Here is a 15,850-nt window from a genome sequence, read left to right on the forward strand (position 1 = left end):
CAGTCAAGGGCTTCTAGTTCCTCCTTACAGACTTCCTTGGTGGCTCAGGCAGTCAAGAATCGGCCTGCAATGCAGGAGACCTGGGTTCGATCCCTTCCCCTTCCAGGGGAAGATCCCCTGGAGAAGGGAACAGTTACCCACTCCAGTATTCTGGCCTGCAGAATTCCCTGGACTATACAGGCAGTGGGGTCGGAAAGAGTCGGACATGACTGAGTGACTTTCACTTTCATGAGCTATAGATAATATTCTGAGCCGTATCCTGTGAGCTGCCTTACGGTTACTGAAACCCCCACCAGGTGGAAGAACTTAACTACACCATGGCCAGACTGTAGCCATGACATACGCTGCCTCAGTTCCAACAATTTGCCTCAAAAAATGGAGAGAAATGGACCCTGAAACTGAAGATTATGCCTAAAACAACCGAGATGATGCTGGTCAGATCACCAACGCCCAATTTCCAGATGACTGTTGGCGCTGACTGTGCTTTTGTGTGCAGGTAGCTCTCTGCGTCAGTAAAAGCTCTTGCCCACTGACTGTCAGTCAGGAGGCGTTGGCCTTTGGACACATGCCTGCCCTCCCTCCTCCCTGGATGCTGGCATCCAGAACAAAGCAAACTTCCTTCCCACCAACTTGGCCTCTTTACTGGCTTTTGGGCAGCAGCAGCCAGACTGCAGTTTCAGTAACAGTTCCACAACATTTTCATCACCCAAAAAAGATACGTTTTACCTGTTAAGCAATCACCCCCATACCTCTCTATTCATAACCCCTGGCAACCACCAATCTGTTTCCAGTCTCTATGGATTTACCTATTCTGGATATTTCATTTAAAAGAATCATATAATATGCAGCATTTTGTTTCTAGCTCTTTTTACCTAACATAGTTATTTTCAAGATTTACCCATATTGTTGCATATATGAGTACTGTATTCCTTTATATGGCTAAATAATATTTCATGTATTCATCCACTGACATACATTGAGGTTGTGCCCTACTATTTAACTGTTGGGCTTTCTAGGTGGTGTTAGTGCCACCCACTCTAGAACTCTCGCCTGGAAAATCCCATGGACTGAAGAGCCTGGTGAGCTGCAGTCCATGGGGTCGCGAACAGGCGGACACGACTGAGCGACTTCACTTTCACTTTTCACCTTCATGCATTGGAGAAGGAAATGGCAACCCACTCCAGTGTTCTTGCCTGGAGAATCCCAGGGACGGGGGAGCGTGGTGGGCTGCCGTCTCTGGGGTCGCACAGAGTCAGACACGACTGAAGCGACTTAGCAGCAGCAGTGCCGATGCAGGAGAGATGAGAGGCATGGGTTCAGTCCCTGGGTCAGGGAGATCCCCTGGAGAAGGGCGTGGCAACCCACTCCAGTATTCTTGCCTGAACGGAGCCTGGCACCTACAGTCCATGGGGTGGTAGAGAGTGGGACACGACGGAGCGACTGAGCACACACACGTCTAACTACTGTGAATGGTGCCCCTGTGAACACTTCTGCACAGTATTTGTTTGAGTGCCCATTCTCTTTTGTTTGGGATACTGTCTAGGAGTAGAGTTGCTGGGCATGGTAATTCTGTGTTTAGCTTTCTGAAGAATCTCAAACTGTTTTACACAATGGTGCCTCATTTTACACTCCCACCAGCAATGTACAAGTTTCTAATTTATCCACATCCTCAGCAACACTTGTTATTTTCCAGGTTTTTTTTGTTGTTGTTACTAGATTTCTTTTATTGATTTGAAGTAGTTTCTTGTATAGTCTAGACATTAACTCATTATCAATTTCAGGGTTGTACAGTTCTTCTATCATTTGTATGAAAAATTTGTCCGTGTTGTCCTTAGTTGAAAAAAATATTTCGATAAAAACAAATTCACCAGGACTTCCCATGTGATCCAGTGGTTAGGAATCCGCCTTCCAGCGCGGGGATGCAGGTTTGATCCCTGGTCAGGGAATTCAGATCACATATGCCACAGAGCAACTAAGCCCATGAGTCACAAACAGAGCACCCACGTGCCGCAACTGCTGAGGCCTGCAGGCTGTGGAGCCCGTGCGCCACAGTGAAAGCGCCTGTGACCCAGCAGAGATCCCGAGGGCCACAGCTACGATGCAGCGCAGCCAAATAAAGAAATGTATTTAAACTGTTAAAAAACTAATTCGCCAATATTTTACCTGATGATCTGTGATCTGCTAAATTTTTATCCATAAATGTTATTTTATCTTTCATATTTGTCTTTAATTCATAGGGCATATACTTCTCTTTTTCACTGATTTTTGGTATTACTTTCATCATATACTAAATTCCATATACACTGAGGTCTATCTCTGAATTTATTTTCTTCCATTGGTCTATTGTCTGTACCACACTATTTTTAAAAAAAATTATGCTTTAGGGAATTCCCTGGAGGTCCATTGCTTAAGACTCTGCATGTTCACTGACTGTGTGGGTTCAATCCCTTATCAGGGAACTAAGATCCCACAAGCTGCACAGCACAGCTAAATTAATTAATTGATTAAGTTGAATAGGGCTTTATAGGATGTCTTGATATCTAATAGGGCATATTTCCCCTTTTAACTGTTGTCTTTTTAAAAGTGATTGACAATTGGACCTCATTCTTTCATATACACTTTTATAATTTACAAATACTGATAGTTTTATCTCTTATCTTATACCTCTTGTTTCTTTTAAACTCTTAAACTCCATTTACCAGCATCTTCAATACCAGCAATATATTAGAGGCAGCCTTGTTTGATTACCGAAGGAATTTATCCACAGTTTCCCCATTAAGTATAATGTTTGCTTTAAGTTTTTGATATATTACCTTTACTAGGTCAAAATGTCTCCTTCTGTTCCTAATTTGTTAGAGTTTTTATTTTCTAAAATCACAGATAGGTAATAGGTATTAAATTTTGCTAACTGCTTTTTTGTATTAACTGAGATATTGCTATGATTTCCTCCTTTTATTCAGTTCAGTTCAGTCACTCAGCAGTGTACGACTCTTTGCAACTGCATGGACTGCAGCACGCCAGGCCTCCCTGTCCATCACCAGCTCCCGGAGCTTGCTCAAACTCATGTCCATTGAGTTGGTGATGCCATCCAACCACCTCATCCTCTGTCGTCCCCTTCTCCTCCTGCCCTCAATCTTTCCCAGCATCAGGGTCTTTTCAGATGAGTCAGCTCTTCGCATCAGGTGGTCAGAGTATTGGAGCTTCAGCCTTAGCATCAGTCCTTCCAATGAATATTCGGGACTGATTTTTTTTTTTTTTTAGGATTGACTGGTTTGATCTCCTTGCAGTCCAAGGGACCCTCAAGAGTCTTCTCCAACACCACAGTTCAAAAGCATCAATTCTTCTGCACTCAGCTTTCTTTATAGTCCAACTCTCACATCCATACATGACCACTGGAAAAACCATAGCCTTGACTAGATGGACCTTTATTGACAAAGTAATGTCTCTGCTTTTTAATATGCTGTCTAGGTTGGTCATAACTTTCCTTCCAAAGAGTTTTAATTTAGTTTCATCTTTTAATTTCATGGCTGTAATCTTTTATTACTTTTTATTACTGTGTTTAATTAAGCTGATTGATTTTCTGATACTCAACTATCCTTGAATTTCTTTTACAAATTCTACTTGATCATAACATATTAACATATTGTTAAATTTGGTTAAATTATATTTAGGATTTCGTGTTTAGTTTCATGTGAGACAGACCTATAATTTTGTTTAATATAATCTTTTCTTTTAAAATAAACCAGCTTAGGGACAATTATGTTTTTGTTTTTGCTTATCTCTATTCTCAGGTTTTCCACAGTGTAACTGAAATGCATCTATCAAATGCTTTTCTTAAAAAGTCATCCAGTCAGCCTACCAGTCTTCCCTCTTTTCCTAATTTCTGAAATTACTTGTATCAGATAAGAATTAACTATTCTTCAAATTTCAATAGAATTCATCTGAAAAGCCATCTGGGACCTGAGATTTGAGAAGGTAGACCTTCACCATTTACATTTTTAAATGTTGATTCTTTTATTTTGCCTATGATGTGGATTCGCCTGTGGGCTTATCTTCATCCCTTTACTGCCTAGCTTGACTGGCCTCATCATTCCTGTTCTCTGCTCCTACCTCTTGGACTGTCAAAATAAATCTGCTTACTGCCTCCCTCATTAGTCCTCCCCTCTCCTACACAGATTTTGGAATACTTTAATCTTCATCCTTTACTGAACTCTGTTTCTAGGTGCACATCTTGACCATTTAAAAAAATTTTCTGTGTGAGGACCTGAGCCTACATACCGGGTGGTCAGAGTGCATGGCTGAGCCCTGACTAGCCTCTCAGAGACAGGGCTAGACTGCAGATCTCTTCAAGAAAATTAGAGATGCCAAGGGAACACTTCATACAAATATGGGCACAATAAAGGACAGAAATGGTATGGACCTAACAGAAGCAGATGATATTAAGAAGAGGTGGCAAGAATACACAGAAGAACTGTACAAAAAAGATCCTCATGACCCAGATAACCACAATGGTGTGATCACTCACACTCACCTAGAGCCAGACATCCTGGAATGAGAAGTCAAGTGGGCCTTAGAAAGCGTCATTACAAACAAAGCTAGTGGAGGTGATGAAATTCCAGTTGAGCTATTTCAAATGCTAAAAGATGATGCTATTAAAGTGCTGCACTCAATATGCCAGCAAATTTGGAAAACTCAGCAGTGACCACAGAACTGGAAAAGGTCAGATTTCATTCCAATCCCAAAGAAAGGTAATGCTAAAGAATGCTCAAACTACCACACAATTGCACTCATGTCACACAGTAGCAAAGTAATGTTCAAAATTCTCCCAAGCTAGGTTTCAACGGTACATGAACTGAGAACCTCCAGCTGTTCAAGCTGGATTTAGAAAAGGCAGAGGAACCAGAGATCAAATTGCCAACAATGTTGGATCATACAAAAAGCAAGATAATTCAAAAAAAAGTCTACTTCTGCTTTATTGACTATGCCAAAGCCTTCGACTGTGTGGATCACAACAAACCGTGGAACATTCTTCAAAAGATGGGAATACCATATCATCTTACCTGCCTCCTGAGAAACCTGTACGCAGGTCAAGAAGCAACAGTTAGAACCGGACATGGAACAACAGACTGGTTCCAAACTGGGAAAGAGTACGACAAGGCTGTATATTGTCTCCCTACTTGTTTAACTTATATGCAGAGTACATCATGTGAAATGCTGGGCTGGATGAAGCACAAGCTGGAATCAAGCCTGCTGGGAGAAATATCAATAACCTCAGATAAGCAGATAACACCACCCTTATGGCAGAAAATGAAGAGGAACTGAAGAGCCTCTTGATGAAAGTGAAAGAGGAGAGTGAAAATGCTGGCTTAAAACTCAGCATCCAAAAAACTAAAATCATAGCATCCAGTCCCATCACTTAATGGCAAATAGATGGGGAATGGAAAACAATGGAAACAGTGACAGACTTTATTTTCTTGGGCTCCAAAATCACTGCAGATGGTGACTGCAGACATGAAATTAAAAGATGCTTGCTCCCTCGAAGAAAATCTATAACCAACCTAGACAGCATGTTAAAAAGCAGATACATTACTTTGCCAGAAAAGGTCCATCTAGTCAAAGCTATGGTTTTTCCAGTAGTCATGGATGGATGTGAGAGTTGGACCATAAAGAAGGCTGAGTGCTGAAGAATTGATGCTTTTGAATGGTGGTGTTGGAGAAGACTCTTGAGGGTCCCTTGGACTGCAAGGAGATCAAACCAGTCAATCCTAAAAAAAAAAAAATCAGTCCTGAATATTCATTGGAAGGACTGATGCTGAGACTGAAGCTTCAATACTTTGACACACCTGATGTGAAGAACCTGACTCATTGAAAAAGACCCTGATGCTGGGAAAGACTGAAGGCAGGAGGAGAAGGGGACAACAGAGGATGAGATGGTTGGATGGCATCACTGACTCCATGGACATGAGTTTGACCAGGCTCTGGGAGTTGGTGATGGGTGCTACAGTCCCTGGGGTTGCAAAGAGTCGTACACTACTGCGCGACGGAAGTGAACTGAACCAGAGATAGGACCTTGGTTTTGCTACTCTGCTGGCCTTACCAAAAGCCCCCTGAGAGGGCCTGCTCTCACTACCTGGTCTAAAATAAGGCTTTCCTACCTCATTTCTCTGTCACAATACATGCTGCTTGTTTCCTCCGTAATTCCTTTCACAATGTGTAGTTGTCTTGTGTGTTTATTATCTGTCTCCTCCCACCGCAACTAGCATAGATGCTCCGGAGGGCAGCATGTGTCCACCCTTGTAGACTGCTGTGTCATCAGGGCTGCCTTAGTGAAACGCCAACACAGAGCAAGCACTCAGTAAATACTGAATGAACGAAAAACTCAAGAGACACATTTCTGAAGGATTTTTGGATAATTGTGAGTCTTGCTATCTATACTGTTTTTCCCTTGAATCAAATTACAGAGAGCCGTGCACTCGATACGGTGTTTCCGTGTCTCACTGAATCGCCTTTTCTGAAGTGTGCTTTAGTACTGTGCCTCCAGCTTTCTTTTACCAGTGATTACAATGGTCGACACAGGAGAATATCTTTGTATTTTTTTTAATTTATTTATTTGGCTATGCTGGGTCTTAGTTTCAGCATGCAGGATCTTTAGTTTCGGCATGGCATGTGGGATCTAGTTCCTTGATCAGGGATCGAACCTGGGCTGCCTACATTGGGAGCGTAGTCTTAGCCTCTGGACCACTGGGAAAGTCCCTCTTTGTATTTAAAGTAGGGATGTTGTCAAGGACATTTTCAACTATATTACATACCTCTCATGAAATATACCTATAGGAAAATTCTTTCTTAGGATAAAAGTGTCATAAACAATGGGTTTGTTTTTATTTTATGCTCACTGAATCTTTTTAAAAAATAATTTTCAGCATTCTATTTTTAAAAACATCTTTATTTATTTATTTTTGGCTGTACTGGGTCTTCCTTGCTTTGCTCTGGCTCTCTAGGTGTGGCACGCAGGGGCTACTCTTGTTGCAGTGCACAGACTTCTCCTTGCGGCGGCTTCTCTCCTGGCAGAGTGCAGGCCGGCGCGCAGGCTGCAGAAGTGCAGCGCGTGCTCGGTGGGCGCAGGCGCGGGCGCCAGAGCAGGGCAGTGCTTGTGGCGCACAAACGTAGTCGTCCCGAGACATGCGGGCTCTCCCCAGAGCGGGGCGCGACCCTGCATGGCAGGCGGATGCTCATCCACCACTACCAAGGAAGTCCCATCACTACATCTTGAAACTGAGCATGTTTCCTTCTCTGCTTTGGCCTCAGGAAACTCAGGGCTATACTTTCAGCTGCTGTGTAGGTCTGTATGAGATTCTTTTCTGTGAGCTGATTTTTTGTTTCGTTCTCTTTTACCCACCCTAGTTCTCTGTCCTGAATACCTCACTTATTCATTTTATAGTAGGAGTTTCTCCTTTCTTTTTTTTTTTTTAATTTCTTGACAGAAGACAGGAGTTTCTCCTTTCTTGAGCACTTAATATGTGCAAGGCAGTTTACATACATCATCCATTTAATCTTCACAGCAAGCCATGAGATCCGGCCGTTGTCTGGCCTTGACGTGTGAGGAGACGAGGTTAGTAGTTGAACTCTCTGACTCCAGGTCACACGGCCCGTGAGTAGAGAGCCTTGGCCTCAAGTCCATGCTCCACCTGCTGTCCAGATGGCTGACATGATGGTCTGCGAGCTTCCTGCACAGAATTACCCAGGATGCTTGTTAAGATGCAGGTTCCTGGGCACCATCCCCACCGCACTACATAAGAACCTCTTGGAGCTTTGAGAGGGCCCAGCTGTCTGCATGTAACAGGTGCCCCAAGTGAGTCTTGCTGCCAGAAGCCGGAGGGCCCCTGTGCTGGCAGGCATCACGTGCCCTGTGTCTGCCGAGGTGCGCTGCATGCACCTCCTCTAACGCTGTTTCCCCCGCCACACAGCTGCCGCTCTTTGTGAAACCTCAGGTCTGTCACACTGCTCACCTGTGTTGCGTGTAGACATACGTGTGCATTTGTCATTAATCATCTGCCTATTTTTTCTTCTTTCGGCAGCACCATACAGCTTGCAGGATCGTAGTTCCCTGACCAGGGGTTGAACTTGCACCCTCGGCAGTGAAAGTACAGAATCCTAACCCTGAACTGCGGGGGGATTCCCTGCCTGTCTCTCCTTTGGTTAATTTCCTGAAGGATATAGTTCCCCAAAGTATCCAGCATTTTTTAGCCCAGCCAGAAGTTCTAAGGCGATGTGTTTGCTGCAGAGATGACCCTCCTATTCATAGGTCTAAGGGAGAGAAGCACGCGAGTGCAGGGCTGTGCTCAGAGGGAAGGGGTGAGGTGAGGGAAGGGGTGATGTGCGGTTTCTGCACAGCACTGGATTCGCACAGGAAGCGCAGGTTCACCTACAGGCCGGGGGCACTGCCCTCCAGTTGCTCTCAGAGGGAAAGACAGTCGGTCAGTCCAGTGGTGAGTACCGAAGGACACCTAACAGGAACATGCAAACCTCCACGAAAGGAGGAGCCCCTGGGCTGGCCTTAGTGAAAGCGGAGGGCTGCCCTGGTGGAGGCGGGCAGGCATCCCAGGCCTATGAGCATGAGAAAACCTGAGGCTCAGGCCTCGCAGGAATGGGAATGGTCAGCCCTACCTGAGCATGTGAGCTTGAGTGGAGGAGCACTTCTTGGGAGTCACCCTGCAACCACTAGCTGTGAGCTGCAGATGGGTAAGGACCTGTATTCAATCTTTCCTAACATTTCATGTCACACTGCCACCCAACCTTTTAGTGTTGTGGGCTGGTGTATTCCGAAGTTAAGACTTGGTGAGATTAGGAAGGTTCGTTCCTGCTCTGTGTAGAGAGGAGATTTAATAGGGGTTGTTATGAGCCCTCTGACACATGGCTGACCCGCTTTCTCTCCTTAGAGTAACTGGGTGGCTCAGCACGTCCTGTCCCAGAATGCCGGGCGTGAGCAGAGGCACCCAGGCCTCGCCAGGGGGCCCAGCGCTGCAGCCGCCCCCGTGGTCTGACCAGGGCCTGTCTGGCTGTTGCAGTGCAGGCCACGTGGATGGCCTATGACATGGTGGTGATGCGCACCAACCCCGCGCTGGCGGAGTCCATGCGGCGGCTGGAGGACGCCTTCCTCAACTGCAAGGAGGAGATGGAGAAGAAGTGGCAGGAGCTGCTCAGTGAAGCCAAGCGCGCGCAGTAGGCCCCCGGGCAGAGCCGCAGCGACCCCAACTCACGGCCTGGGCACAGAGCTTGTTTCTCAATAAACTTATTTTCAAGCACCTCAGGATCCTTTCTGTCTCACCCAGCTGCATTCAGGCCCTGTGAGCAGCACATGAGACGGGCGAGACGCAGATGCTCTGATGAAGCAGAGGCCTCAGTGCTAGTGGTGCTGAACTGAGAACGAGAGACCAGAAAAGGAGCCAGACAGGCGGGACACGGGCGGTATTCAGGCGGGTTTATTTGCCTTCCCACAGTGATTTCCAAAGCGGCTGGGGAGAACGTCGTTACTCAGCTGCATGTCTGGGGCGCTGTGCTGGGCACTCGGGTGTGCCCCTACGTTCTCACGGCCCCATTTCAGACAGGAAAAGCCATGGTAGATGTCTCACCCACACGGCGAATGAGGGGCTGGTGGAAAGGGGGGCAGACTCCTGCAGGGGCTGAACCAGAGGGAGAGACTGCACCAAGCTGCAGAGGGGTATGAGCTGAGTGGTCCTGGCCGGCCTGGGCGAGGGTCTGGGCAGGGATTACAGCCAGCAGGACACTCACAGACAAGGGTTCTCAGCCCTGAGGTCAATTAGACAAAAGAGGGCTTCAGAGCTGTTCCAAGATAGAACCAGCCAGACTCTGGAGGCCTCAGGCCAGGTAGAAAGCCCTGGGGACTCCTCTGGTCTCCCTTCTCACCCCCTTGAGTGCTCCTTGCCTGGCCTGGAGCCCCCGGGTCAGGTCAGGCAGTAGGGTGATACTGTGAGAGGGGCTCTGCCCCGGGGGACGGATGGGTGAGTGGGCTGAGGCCCCAGGCAGCCAGGGAAGGGTTAAACAGGAAGCAGCTTGGGCCCGGTGGGAGGTAAGATGCCAGCAACCAGCTCCCAGGCACTGGGGGCCAGGGCTCTGAGGTGGAGCAGGCACAGAGGAAGGGGGGCTGGAAGGGGGAGTCAAGAGGCTCATTAGAACAGAAACGGAAAGTCGTCCCAGGAACAGCAACAGAATGTTCTGCACTGCGGCCTCCTCCCAGGGTGCCTCCTGCCTGTCAGACCTGCCCCAAGGTCTCCCAGGAGAGCAGCCAGTCAGAGGGCAGTCTGCAGTGGGCCCCTGGCAGGAAGAGTCAGGGTGAACGGGCAGAGGACCCCTTTGGTCCCCAGGGGGAAAGGCTGCAGCTCCTTGGCCTGGAACTGGGCGGTCCCCTCGGAGACGGTGAAGGTGGCTGTGACTTGGTGGTTGAGGCAGTAGATCGTGTTGCCCAGCACAGCGCAGCGCAGCGGGGCAGGGGCGGGCAGTGGCAAGGAGGCAGCCCGGCTCCAGGAGCTCGTCACGGGGTTGTAGCGCATCACGGCGGCGCCCACGCCCCGCAGAAGGTCGAAGCGGTACAGGAAGCCCCCCAAAGCCACCATGTCGCTGGACCGCCGGTGGCTGGCACTGTAGGGGCACTCATCCCACACATCCTTCGTGGGCCGGTACCTGAGCAGCCGGTGGAAGAGATGGCCCCCGGTGACGTAGATGTCCCCCTGGCAGGCCACAGCGTCGTGAGCCACGGGGAAGGCGCCCGCAGGGAGGGGCGCGCGGGGCCTCCAGGCGTCCGCACGCGGGTCGTAGCACTCCATGCTGTACAGGCACTCGCCCCCGATGGCGTAGAGCAGCCCGTCCAGCGCCACTAGTTTGAGCTGGGCGCGCGCCTGCTGCATGGGCCGCACCTGGCTCCAGATGTTGGTCAGAGGGTTGTAGCAGAACACCTCGTTGGAGCAGACAGCCTCGGCGCCAGACCCGCGGATGCCCCCCGCCAGGAACAGGTAGTTGTGCAGAGTGCAGAGGCCGCAGCCGCGCAGCGGGGCCTCCTGGGGCACCTTGGTCAGGGGCCGCCAGGAGTTCTCTCCGGGGTGGAACACGTGCAGGTATGCGGGGGGAGGCAGGGCCGCGGGCCCCACGGCAAGAGCCTCCGCCGCAGGGGAGTCCCGTGTGAGCCCAGAGCGGCTTGCCCTGTAGAGGCCCGGCAGCACCAGGGCCCCCAGCACTGCCGGGCCACGGCCGGTGCGCAGGCTCACGATGCGCTCCCGGTCAGCCCCACTCAGCTGCCGGTAGAGGCTGGGGTCTCTCAGCACGTGAAGCAGGTTGTCGCTCATCCAGGCATAGGTTTCCTGGGCCAAGTCAGGGTCCCCGTGCTGCTGGGCAAAGGCCAGTGCCTCCAGGCAACTGCCCAGGTCCAGCCATCGCGGCAGAGCCACCACGGAGGCCCTGGACTTTCGGGGCCCCTCTGCCACCCCCCAGCCTCCTGGCCTCTGCAGAAACATCATGAGTTTCCGGGCGTCCTCCTGCTTCTCCCCGAGGCCCTGCCCGTGGCCTGAAGGGCGGGGCCCTGCCCCCGGTGCCGCCCGGCTGGCCTCCTGCTTGGGGCTCTGGGACATTTCACACAAGCTGCGTTTCCGGGGCCACGGGACTGGCTGGGGGTCCCGCCTTGTAGCCGGAGAGGGTGAAGAGCCAAGCTGGGTCTGCTCCGGGGGCGGCGAAGGGGCCATGGGCTCTGTGGCTCCCCACAGCAGTGAGTCCGGATATTTCTCCTCGGTTCTGTCCCCTCTCGGGCCTGAGGGTGTGCCTGCAGCGGCAGCCCCCTCGGTCTCAGCGTGACTCTGCTGTGGCCGGGCTCCAGCCTCCTCCAGGCCCCCTGGACCCGCCCTTGTGGCCAGCTCCTCTGAGCCATGCCTGTCCTCCTCTGGGGGAGAAGCCAACTCTGTGTTCTCAGAGGGTGAGGCCACGCCCAGATGGCTGGGGCCCTCCAGAGCGGCCCTCGGGGCTCTCCCTTGGGGCCTCTCTGGCCTGGGAAAGGGGTGACTCCTGAGAACCATCGAAATAAGGTTTCCCCAGCTGGTTGAGAGCTGCCCCTGCTGATGGTCCTTGCAGAGAACCACACTGGGCTCCTGAGATGCAAGCCTTGATCCGCTAGCAGGCACGGGGGCTGCAGCTGCGGCAGGGGCAGCGGATGGTGCTGGAGGAGGGGCACCTGTCGGGGCAGGGGTCGGCGCTGGGGAGGACCCCGCAGCAGGACTCTGGCTCACTCTGAGGGGCAAAGAGTCTGAAGGAGAGGAGATGGGAGGAGTCGGAGCTCCAGGTATGAGACTGGGGTGGGCGTGTGCTGCAGGTGGGGACCCTGGGGGTGGGAGGGGTTTAGGGGTGCACAGCGGGGTCGTGGCCGAGGAACTAGGGGAGGAGATGCAGCTGCAAATGTCTGCAGAACCACAGGCCACCTGGCCTTGCAGGGACCCTCTCCCTTCTCTAATGCCGTGGCCCCCTTGCTCTTTTGTCCCTCCTTTGTCTTCTGAACTGAAGAAAATGTGATCTCCAGAACCACTGGCCCGAGCCCATCCCACAGTGCAGGCCTCCGCGGGCCTCTGCACGAGAGACAAGGAGGGGTGTCCCCCCTGCGGCCCCTCTGGTGATAGGCTCACAGGGCCCAGGGCCTGGCTGAAGCTCCCGGTGACCAGGACCTCCCTCCTCACCCAGGGCCAGCCCTCCATGGCAGCTGGGGGCTCCTGGGACTCCCTGGGGGCCAGAGTCTCAGCCTCCTTGTTCTTACCAGCTGTGGCTCCCGAGTCCAGAGCTAGGCCTCCGGCGGCTTGGGGGCCGCTCTCCCCAAGCCCCCTCTCTGAGACACCCATCAAGGGCCTAGTCTGCAGGCTGCACAATGGGGGCGGCTCCTGGGGGAACAGGAGCCCCTGGGAGCCTGCGGGCAGGCTGCTGGCTGCACCCACAGCATCCCACACGCTCACCACAGAGCCCAGAGACAGGGCGTCCAGCTTTCGCCGGCGACAGCCGCTCCGTCCTGAGTCCACCTGCCCCCACCGGCTGCCGGGGCTCTGCCCCCTCGAGGCAGGTGACCCCCGCCCTTGTTGCCAGGGGCGACTGTCCCGACCTACCCTGTGGGCGGGGGCCTTGCCTCGGACACCCCCTGCCTCCCCCCACACCTCCACTTCTCTGCCAGGATCCCGGGGGGTGAAGTGTATCAGGAGGGGTGCAGATGACCCTTCACCTTTGCTCCCACACGGGAGAGCAGAGCCTGACCTGTGAGCCTCCTTCCCTTTACGTCGGAGGGTTTCAGGGGGTCCCAAGGCCCCTCCACTGGCCCCCTCCCCCGCTGGCGTCTTAAGGGGAGAGGAGGCTGCGGCAGCCAGACTCCCGCCGCCCAGGGGCTCCTGATCCTGGGCGCCCGCTGCAGCTGGACTCCCCTGGCCACGTCCTGGAGGGCCTGGCTTTCCGGGCACCGACCTGTGACCCTCAACAGCGCCACTGACCTTGTGCTCCGCGGGTAGGGCTGGCCCAGCTGCTTCCACCTGCGAAGGGCGGAGGGCTGTGGATGCCGGTGCCGCAGCCTCCTGGTCCTGCGCGGAGCCAAACCAGTGCAGAGCCAGCGCCGTGGCGGCCACCACGGCCAGGGCCAGCAGGGTCAGCGCGGCGCCCTCCCAGTCTTCGTCCATGTCCCCGTCCCAACCCCAGGCGAGGCCGCCAGCCTCTGAGGCGCTCTGGGCCATGGTCTGGGCCGCCGACCCGGGGAGAGGCGCCGGGCAGCAGGCTGGGAGCTACGTGCTACGCAACACTCGGGCTTCAGGCCGGATGCCGCCCCGGTGCCGCACAGATGGGCCCGCGACGTGCCCCGCCCAGAGGGCTGCCTGGCTAAGGAGGCTGTGCCGCGGACCCGGGAGGGTGGGCCTTCGTCGAGCGGGGGTCAACACACCCCCCTGCAGCTCCAGGAGCTTGGGCCTCCCCACCCCCGCCCCGCCCCTGCCCCTCCCTCTTTCTGCAGGTCCAGGGGCGGATGGCAGTGCCCCGGCAGCCCAGCCACGCGTTCTGCCCAACAGACCCTCACCCCGGGTCCCTCCGCTGAGCTCGGGCCAGTCTCGGGGGCTCTGCCAGGGAAGAGTTACCCACAGGGAGATGTTATCTGTAGCTGCAGCAACACGATGAGGCCCTGATGAAGTTACCAGGAACCCGAGAAGACCGTTCCACTCTGCAGGAGTGGGGGCGTCTCCCTGAGGAGAGGGATGGGGTGGGGGTCCTGACCCCCGAGCTCGGTTCACACGCAGATGGGCAGCGGGGAGGGACGCAGGCGTGAAGCCATGGCCCCACTCCTGGGGACAGGGTACTCAGGAGAGTGGCTCTCGGTCCCCTCCATCCAGCTGCCTCTGGACCCTCTCGACCCTGAGTTCAGAGATGGGACCGTTGTCAAAAGGCATCGGAGAAGGCAATGGCACCCCACTCCAGTACTCTTGCCTGGAAAATCCCATGGACGGAGGAGCCTGGTAGGCTGCAGTCCATGGGGTCATTAAGAGCTGGACAGGACTGAGCAAATTCACTTTCACTTTTCACTTTCATGCATTGGAGAAGGAAATGGCAACCCAGTCCAGTGTTCTTGCCTGGAGAATCCCAGGGATGGGGGAGCCTGGTGGGCTGCCGTCTATGGGATCGCACAGAGTCGGACATGACTGAAGCGACTTAGCAGCAGCAGCAGCAGCAAGCCATCAAGAGTAATGAGTGGACAAAGTAAGGAAGATCCAAAAGTTGTGTTTTCCTCTTTATTGGCCTGGTTCATCGCAACCTTCCAGAGCCTCCTGGGCTCTCTGGGCCATCTCGACTGCCAGAGGTCCCTCTGGCCAGCCCTGGAGCCTCCAGGACCCCACTCCGGCCCCAGCGCCCCATCAGCCTGGTCTCTCCAGCGTCCTCTCACCGCGCCCCTCCCTCCTCTCCAGGACTCAGGCCCCCTGCAGCACGTGGCTGCTCAGGGCACAAGGCTTGTCTCCTCCATCTGTTCCTCTCTTCAGCCAAGGAGTAAATCTCAGGACAGGTGCCAGCTGGGGCCAGACATGGAAAGAGCCTGGAGCTCCTGGGACAAAGGGAGACACCTCGTGACAAGTGCTTGTTCGTTGCTGGGAGCAGAGGACTCTCCCTAACTCAGGTGGCGAGAGGGCCAAGGCCTGTCCCTGGCACCCCGCCCGGGCCCTGCTGAGCCTCAGGTGTCTCACCCACCCGTGCTCTCCCACCCCCCCCCACCCCAGGCGTATTAAGTGACAGTCAGAGGGAGCAAGGGGCCCTGCCTTAAGGTGGACCTCAGGCGGGGGGACGGTCTTCTGGGTGCCACCCTCATTCTCTGTCCTGGCCCCAGGCTCTGTGTCTGGGTTAAGTTTGGGGTCCAATGACCTTGCAAAGATGGAGATGATGCCCGTGTCTGCACCTCAGTACAGGCCATGCAGTACCCACCAGACCTCTCCACCCAGCACCGGAAGACCGTGCCATCGTCTGAGCACCAGGCTGCGGTCAGAGAGCAGACGTGTCCACCAGGGGTGCCTTAGGACACCAGCTTCACGAGATGCTGAGGCCTGGGACGGGTCCCAGAGGCACAGCTGGCCGAGGAAGGGTCCAGGCCCCTCCCCTGAGGAAAGGAAACACCTGACTTTTGAAAACCCAGATGGAGGCAAGCCCGGCCCTGCAAGGAGAAACTCCCTGTGGGAAAGTGCCTGGAGACATGTCACCTTCCACACAGTGGAAGTATTGCCCTCTTATCTTTCCAGAGACAGTAGAGATGCAGCACAGCTGGCAAGGTGACAGAGCTTCAGAAGCATGCGGGGTC

At 53.4% G+C, this 15,850-nt stretch overlaps 2 protein-coding genes across 2 annotated transcripts in view; one reads left to right on the forward strand and one right to left on the reverse strand.

Moving 5' to 3' along the window:
- The window catches only part of SYCE3 (synaptonemal complex central element protein 3), a 30,048-nt gene extending 20,745 nt beyond the window's left edge, over nucleotides 1–9,303 (forward strand). The window contains exon 3 of the mRNA XM_006066355.4: nucleotides 9,066–9,303. Coding sequence (XP_006066417.1) covers nucleotides 9,066–9,223 — 158 coding nt within the window. The 3' untranslated portion in view covers nucleotides 9,224–9,303. The remainder of the gene's footprint in view (nucleotides 1–9,065) is intronic.
- Nucleotides 9,304–10,307: 1,004 nt separating this feature from the next.
- On the reverse strand, nucleotides 10,308–13,757 carry KLHDC7B (kelch domain containing 7B). Its single transcript, XM_006066354.4, has one exon. It carries the CDS (start codon nucleotides 13,755–13,757, stop codon nucleotides 10,308–10,310), a length of 3,450 nt encoding a protein of 1,149 aa, XP_006066416.4.
- Between the last annotated feature and the right edge of the window lie 2,093 nt (nucleotides 13,758–15,850).

The sequence above is a fragment of the Bubalus bubalis genome, chromosome 4, assembly GCF_019923935.1.
Source record: "Bubalus bubalis isolate 160015118507 breed Murrah chromosome 4, NDDB_SH_1, whole genome shotgun sequence".
In the NCBI taxonomy this organism is placed as follows: Eukaryota; Metazoa; Chordata; class Mammalia; order Artiodactyla; family Bovidae; genus Bubalus; species Bubalus bubalis.

Coding starts and splice junctions, on each gene's coding strand:
- KLHDC7B (XM_006066354.4), bottom strand. CDS start 13,757: ATGGCCCAGAGCGCCTCAGAGGCTGGCGGCCTCGCCTGGGGTTGGGAC.